Source organism: Solanum verrucosum, unplaced genomic scaffold, assembly GCF_900185275.1.
Source record: "Solanum verrucosum unplaced genomic scaffold, falcon-dt-bn FXZP01000281.1, whole genome shotgun sequence".
In the NCBI taxonomy this organism is placed as follows: Eukaryota; Viridiplantae; Streptophyta; class Magnoliopsida; order Solanales; family Solanaceae; genus Solanum; species Solanum verrucosum.
In genome coordinates, this window is record NW_026020554.1 from 611,436 (window position 1) to 620,000 (window position 8,565).

Consider the following 8,565-nt stretch of genomic DNA (forward strand, 5'->3'; position numbering starts at 1 on the left):
TGTGTTGTTCTAAAAGCTTATAAAAAGCAGGGGTTTCAAATTCGGAAAATTACACAATTTATATATGGTTAAAAATACTATTTTTAATGTATACCTCATTCAACTTTTTGTGTGTTTTCTTGGTCATATTTTGAATTTCTTAATGAAAATTCTGATTGGATTACTGCTAATCTATCTTTTTTCTTTTTCTACTTCAGTGGTCAGATGAAGGTGTATTTTTTTTTTACTGTGTTAGGAGTGTTTTTTTTTAAAAAAATAAATAAATTTTGATTTGATCATTTGATATTTAAAAATTATTGATCCAACTAATTCAGATTTATGTCAAATAAATTCATATCGAGATAAAAGACTTCAAGATTCTCCATTTCCAGACTCAAATTCGGAAAATTACACAATTTATATATGGTTAAAAATACTATTTTTAATGTATACCTCATTCAACTTTTTGTGTGTTTTCTTGGTCATATTTTGAATTTCTTAATGAAAATTCTGATTGGATTACTGCTAATCTATCTTTTTTCTTTTTCTACTTCAGTGGTCAGATGAAGGTGTATTTTTTTTTTACTGTGTTAGGAGTGTTTTTTTTTAAAAAAATAAATAAATTTTGATTTGATCATTTGATATTTAAAAATTATTGATCCAACTAATTCAGATTTATGTCAAATAAATTCATATCGAGATAAAAGACTTCAAGATTCTCCATTTCCAGACTCAAATTCGGAAAATTACACAATTTATATATGGTTAAAAATACTATTTTTAATGTATACCTCATTCAACTTTTTGTGTGTTTTCTTGGTCATATTTTGAATTTCTTAATGAAAATTCTGATTGGATTACTGCTAATCTATCTTTTTTCTTTTTCTACTTCAGTGGTCAGATGAAGGTGTATTTTTTTTTTACTGTGTTAGGAGTGTTTTTTTTTAAAAAAATAAATAAATTTTGATTTGATCATTTGATATTTAAAAATTATTGATCCAACTAATTCAGATTTATGTCAAATAAATTCATATCGAGATAAAAGACTTCAAGATTCTCCATTTCCAGACTCAAATTCGGAAAATTACACAATTTATATATGGTTAAAAATACTATTTTTAATGTATACCTCATTCAACTTTTTGTGTGTTTTCTTGGTCATATTTTGAATTTCTTAATGAAAATTCTGATTGGATTACTGCTAATCTATCTTTTTTCTTTTTCTACTTCAGTGGTCAGATGAAGGTGTATTTTTTTTTTACTGTGTTAGGAGTGTTTTTTTTTTAAAAAATAAATAAATTTTGATTTGATCATTTGATATTTAAAAATTATTGATCCAACTAATTCAGATTTATGTCAAATAAATTCATATCGAGATAAAAGACTTCAAGATTCTCCATTTCCAGACTCAAATTCGGAAAATTACACAATTTATATATGGTTAAAAATACTATTTTTAATGTATACCTCATTCAACTTTTTGTGTGTTTTCTTGGTCATATTTTGAATTTCTTAATGAAAATTCTGATTGGATTACTGCTAATCTATCTTTTTTCTTTTTCTACTTCAGTGGTCAGATGAAGGTGTATTTTTTTTTTACTGTGTTAGGAGTGTTTTTTTTTAAAAAAATAAATAAATTTTGATTTGATCATTTGATATTTAAAAATTATTGATCCAACTAATTCAGATTTATGTCAAATAAATTCATATCGAGATAAAAGACTTCAAGATTCTCCATTTCCAGACTCAAATTCGGAAAATTACACAATTTATATATGGTTAAAAATACTATTTTTAATGTATACCTCATTCAACTTTTTGTGTGTTTTCTTGGTCATATTTTGAATTTCTTAATGAAAATTCTGATTGGATTACTGCTAATCTATCTTTTTTCTTTTTCTACTTCAGTGGTCAGATGAAGGTGTATTTTTTTTTTACTGTGTTAGGAGTGTTTTTTTTTAAAAAAATAAATAAATTTTGATTTGATCATTTGATATTTAAAAATTATTGATCCAACTAATTCAGATTTATGTCAAATAAATTCATATCGAGATAAAAGACTTCAAGATTCTCCATTTCCAGACTCAAATTCGGAAAATTACACAATTTATATATGGTTAAAAATACTATTTTTAATGTATACCTCATTCAACTTTTTGTGTGTTTTCTTGGTCATATTTTGAATTTCTTAATGAAAATTCTGATTGGATTACTGCTAATCTATCTTTTTTCTTTTTCTACTTCAGTGGTCAGATGAAGGTGTATTTTTTTTTTACTGTGTTAGGAGTGTTTTTTTTTAAAAAAATAAATAAATTTTGATTTGATCATTTGATATTTAAAAATTATTGATCCAACTAATTCAGATTTATGTCAAATAAATTCATATCGAGATAAAAGACTTCAAGATTCTCCATTTCCAGACTCAAATTCGGAAAATTACACAATTTATATATGGTTAAAAATACTATTTTTAATGTATACCTCATTCAACTTTTTGTGTGTTTTCTTGGTCATATTTTGAATTTCTTAATGAAAATTCTGATTGGATTACTGCTAATCTATCTTTTTTCTTTTTCTACTTCAGTGGTCAGATGAAGGTGTATTTTTTTTTTACTGTGTTAGGAGTGTTTTTTTTTAAAAAAATAAATAAATTTTGATTTGATCATTTGATATTTAAAAATTATTGATCCAACTAATTCAGATTTATGTCAAATAAATTCATATCGAGATAAAAGACTTCAAGATTCTCCATTTCCAGACTCAAATTCGGAAAATTACACAATTTATATATGGTTAAAAATACTATTTTTAATGTATACCTCATTCAACTTTTTGTGTGTTTTCTTGGTCATATTTTGAATTTCTTAATGAAAATTCTGATTGGATTACTGCTAATCTATCTTTTTTCTTTTTCTACTTCAGTGGTCAGATGAAGGTGTATTTTTTTTTTACTGTGTTAGGAGTGTTTTTTTTTAAAAAAATAAATAAATTTTGATTTGATCATTTGATATTTAAAAATTATTGATCCAACTAATTCAGATTTATGTCAAATAAATTCATATCGAGATAAAAGACTTCAAGATTCTCCATTTCCAGACTCAAATTCGGAAAATTACACAATTTATATATGGTTAAAAATACTATTTTTAATGTATACCTCATTCAACTTTTTGTGTGTTTTCTTGGTCATATTTTGAATTTCTTAATGAAAATTCTGATTGGATTACTGCTAATCTATCTTTTTTCTTTTTCTACTTCAGTGGTCAGATGAAGGTGTATTTTTTTTTTACTGTGTTAGGAGTGTTTTTTTTAAAAAAAATAAATAAATTTTGATTTGATCATTTGATATTTAAAAATTATTGATCCAACTAATTCAGATTTATGTCAAATAAATTCATATCGAGATAAAAGACTTCAAGATTCTCCATTTCCAGACTCAAATTCGGAAAATTACACAATTTATATATGGTTAAAAATACTATTTTTAATGTATACCTCATTCAACTTTTTGTGTGTTTTCTTGGTCATATTTTGAATTTCTTAATGAAAATTCTGATTGGATTACTGCTAATCTATCTTTTTTCTTTTTCTACTTCAGTGGTCAGATGAAGGTGTATTTTTTTTTTACTGTGTTAGGAGTGTTTTTTTTTAAAAAAATAAATAAATTTTGATTTGATCATTTGATATTTAAAAATTATTGATCCAACTAATTCAGATTTATGTCAAATAAATTCATATCGAGATAAAAGACTTCAAGATTCTCCATTTCCAGACTCAAATTCAAACAAACTTTTGATTAAAAATAATAGATCTCAACTATTTCATCATAATTTCGTGACAACAATAATATGAAGGTATAGTTATCAAGTTAAAAAAAAACAATATGAAGGTATATACTTCATTTGAATTATATTCTTTTGAGTACACGAATAGCTACGTGGTTATATTCACGTCAGAAGTAGAAACGGTTTCAAAATTTAAAATTTACAATACACCATTAAAATACAAATATGAATCGGGACAAACGTGGCAAGTTTTTCCATCATTTTAAAAGATGATCTCCAATTAATTAGATGGCAGATGTTGTCATTTATTGGTTGGTTGGCTGCCTGGCACACCCTTTATGGCCAAGGTAGCCTCACCAGAAATGAAACCAATTCTTGTTGATAAAGTAGTAACTACTTTACTTTTCTATATTTAATTAGAAGTCTCGAGTTCAAACTCTCTCGGTCCACATATAGTGGAGCGTCACTCTGAAATACAGGGATAAATTAGGAAAGTTGATGCCTAACAAGAGTGCCAAAGAAGTTGGAAAAGTATCCCACCTTTTACATGGCCAAAGCGACTGCACGAGTACTAATTTGATTAGCATAAATGAGCCTCTTTTGAGCCCTTGAGATTTGACATATCAGCTTTTGAAGATTCAATTGGATCATTCTTGGCACAGAAGAATGAGAAGCAAAGGTAGAATGTGTTCTGGAACTCCAACACTTGGGTTGAACAAAAAAGGCTCAAGAAGTGGAGCTTTCCAAGGCAAATCCGAGCCCTTGAGATTTTACATATCAGCTTCAAAAGATTCAATTGGATCATTCTTGATATAGAAGAATGAGGAAGCAAAGTTGTGCTAAGGAACTCCAACACTTGGGTTGAACAAAATAGGCTCATGATATAGAAGTCGTCTTTGATGGGAGCACTTTCCTCCAAGTAGGGCTTTCCAAGGCAAATCTGAATTAATTGGGCTCTAAAGTGGATATCGAACACTGAATGAAAAAAAACTAAAAGAAAAAGCTTTATATAGGGCCTTAATATTCCACTGTGCACATATTTGAGGGGGGAAATGCTGTAAAATTTTATTATTCATGGTCTTAAATTCTGTTATTACATCATATGGTTAGAAGAATACACAATACTCCATTGTAACGCATTTAATTTATGACACAAGCTGGATTATACAAGGAAAAAAAATGATCAATTACAGTTTAACTCATTGTAGTATTCTTGTCCACTACCTTAGGGAGCTTGAATTTAGGATTTTGTTCCAAGAATGCAGGTGGTCTCTGGTACACAACTGATGCTGCTCTAATCAAAATCCCAGCAGTTAGACCCCAGATCAAGTATTTCTTGTCGTCCATCTCGTAGTTGAACAAATGAATCAAATACTTTTCGCCCATCCATTCTCTTTCTTCTGATTTCCTATTCTCATCCTGCATAAAGACGTTGCACTTAAGTATCCAAGAAACTTATTCGTGTGACCTACGGAAGGAAATGTTCACGAGTACAAACCTTGAGAAACATCTCCAATGGGACATCGAAAACTGCTTCTACTTCAGAAACATTGGGGGTGGGATTGAATTCCTTTTTATTGGAAAGAATCCCAATCACGGGAATTACTCTAAGAAGATGCTGCATAAATAACAAAATATATTAGATATGCGCACAAGCTAAAGGTAGTACAAAGGGATCAAGCATCTTAGAGCCAGCATTGTTTCGTTGATAGTGAAATGGTGTCACAGTCATTTTCAGCACCAATAATAATCTCATCGAGGTCAGAATTTGGGATCACTGTCGCGTAAATTCAACACCAGCACTAAGTTTGAGACAAGAAAAACTTGGTAAAGCTTGAATACAACAGATGAGCAAACTATACATAAATCTTAAAGGAGGTCCACCAAAGATTTCCTCAAGATATCCAAATATAAACTTCTTGCTACCAAACGACAAGCAAAAGAAGCTGCACCAAGCCAAGGACCTTTTTTTTGGAAGGAAAATGGTTCTGAAAGTTGTTAATGATAAAGTTGGATGCCAGAGAGGTAATAACACCTCAAAAATCTGCGCCTAAGGGTGAGGTGTTAATGAAAATAACGTTGGATGCAAGAGAGGTTAAAACACCTCTATAATCTGCACCCAAGGGTGTAGCCTAGTAGTCAATCAGTGGGTTGAGAATCATGAGGTGTCAAAAGATTTCAGATTCTAGCGGAGGCAAAAGCATTAGGTGATTTCTTCCTATCAGTGGACTCTTGATGGACAAGAGTTACCCGGTACTTATGAATGAATGAAACGGTTGACATTGCAAAATGTTTAATTGTTTTTCTCTGGAGATTGATTAGCTTTATTGCTGAATGGTAAAAGTGCCAACTCGCTTTGGAAGGAGAAAAATAACTGTTCTCTGTTCTGTGCAGCTCAAAAATATATGCAGTATATTAACTAAGCTTACAACATTAAAAACAGCACCTGAATACTCATACCACCACAAAAACTTGGAATGCAATAGGAATACCAAAGATGCGTACAAAATTACAGCAACCTAAATTGAGTATTAGCATAATTGATAATACAAGAAAAGTACATGTAATGTCTTTCTCTTTAGATGTACATTAACTGCAACACTGCTCTTTTAAGATGCCAAGAGATCTATAAATTTGGCACACGTAAAACCCGGTGATTTTTAAGTTGGACATAGAAGGAAGAAACAGTGAACAGGATTGTTTCATTCTTCTGATATAACATTTCAAAATCTCATTTATAAGGCTTCTTTGGTTCCATGTTCAGCTAATGATTTGAAAGTATCAACTTGTACTGTTAAATATAACACGAACTTATCAGATAACCAGCATTATTGAAGATTTGCAGGAGACAGTACAATATGTTATAGAAGGAAAGAACGCACAGTCAAATGCTACACGTGCTTGAGGATATCAAGGCTAAATTAACATAGTTCTAACGTCAGTAGAGAACATCTCCCCCATGGAAGAAAGCTCTAAATAGATTTATCTTGTTGAAGAAATTGGGCCTTATGGAAGTGTGTCGTCCATACTAAATTCATCAACCGGCTAGCACAGAGAACAGTGAAGATTTTCAAAGCAGATTCACCATTACATTCCAGATACATCTCTCTTATCATTTATCTAAACAAGCAAATTTTTTGATAAAATTCATGCAGTTTCCAAGATAGTTAGGATGCAAGTTGTCTTTCAACCAAGCTATGATGACATCCACCCAAGGTTTCTTGACAGACTACAGTTTATCTTATTATAGATTTATTTTTTTTTGGGTGCAAACTGCAAACTACTATAGATATAATGATATCCTCATACCTTAGACAAGAATGGCTCAAGGCAAGTCACAACATTAACCAATGAAGGATCTAGTCCTATCTCCTCCTTTGCTTCTCTGGTTGCAGTATCAGCATCGCTTGCATCTCCTTCTTCTGCTTTTCCTCCAGGCAATGCGACTTCACCTGCATGAATAGCATTTTAGGTAAAATCAGCTAGCCTTAGCACAGTATTAGAGAACATAGCAGAGGACAGTAGCAACAACAGAAAATACAAACTACAAATACATTAAGCAACTTGGTGAAAAGATTATAGACAGTTCATATCTTGAATAAACAAAAATGAGGCTCAATTAGACAAATTTGCAAGCCCCAAAATTTCAATCATAAGAAAGATAGTAATTTGACTAAACATCCAAGCAACAACATTTTAGCAGCAACACATACATGTATCAAACTGGTTTTCAGAAGCATCCAACCACAATCTCTAGAAAAAAAACAAGATAAGAATTAAACCATTATGCCAGCTTATCAATTTAACATCGTGAAATCAATGGACAGAACAGAGACATAGGATAGAGCAAACATCTCATTACCAATGATGAACTATAATCCCTCTTAATAATAATCAAGACTTACATCTAAACAAACATCAAACCACACTATCACCATCGACAATATAAACTGCATACCTCTTTCATGTACCAAATCACAATCACATATCAAAGAAATCAATCAACTACATCTCAATCCGAGAAACTATTTGGAGTTTCCCATATGAAAATCCTTCACCTCTATATCCAAACCATTCTATTCGGACCCATTTCATCTCAATACTAAAAAAAAACTATCCTTTAAGATAAATTACAAGTTCTGCATATAATCTACCAAAATCCCACTACACTATAACGATCAATCAACAACCATAACCCATCTTCTCACCTACGGCCCAAAAATTTCAACACAATATACAGTTACAAGGATGTCAGATAGACTAAACATCTTTATTACCAATTGCAAACAACAATCCTCTTCATAATCTAATAGAAACTACACACTATTTTAACAAGCAAAACACACACAAGAATTTGCCTTAAGATAAGACAATGCATTGTAGCTCAGCAGAATCCATTGTGCTGACTAAAGTACCAAACAAACATCAAAACCACACTATTACCATCGACAATATCAACTACATGCATCAAATCACATATCAAATCAATTCAGACCCATTTCATCCCAATACTAGATAAATTACTTGTTCTGCATACAATTTACCAAAACCACACTACACTATGATCAGGGGCGGAGCTACAGTATAAGCTTCAAATTGAATATGTATAAATAACTGTGATAAGGGTTCTGTATCGAGTTCAAAACTCATAAACTTCAAATTCTGACTCCACCTCCCACCCATAAGTTTCTACAAAAAATGTCTAAAATTCACTAACCGGAGTGAGTAGAAAGCTTGGAAGACCTCTTAGTAAGAATAACCCGAAGTTCCCCATCAACCCCTTCAAATAAACAGATCAAAA

At 30.6% G+C, this 8,565-nt stretch overlaps 1 protein-coding gene across 1 annotated transcript in view; it reads right to left on the reverse strand.

Annotated features, from left to right (window-relative positions):
• Positions 1 to 4,755: 4,755 nt before the first annotated feature.
• Positions 4,756 to 8,565, reverse strand: part of LOC125810065 (nudix hydrolase 15, mitochondrial-like) — a 4,331-nt gene continuing 521 nt past the window's right edge. Inside the window, exons 1-4 of the mRNA XM_049489580.1 lie at positions 8,482 to 8,565; positions 7,074 to 7,216; positions 5,263 to 5,382; positions 4,756 to 5,183 (exon numbers count right to left, since the gene is read on the reverse strand). The exon at positions 8,482 to 8,565 is cut by the window's right edge and continues 521 nt beyond it. Coding sequence (XP_049345537.1) covers positions 4,959 to 5,183; positions 5,263 to 5,382; positions 7,074 to 7,216; positions 8,482 to 8,565 — 572 coding nt within the window. The 3' untranslated portion in view covers positions 4,756 to 4,958. The remainder of the gene's footprint in view (positions 5,184 to 5,262; positions 5,383 to 7,073; positions 7,217 to 8,481) is intronic.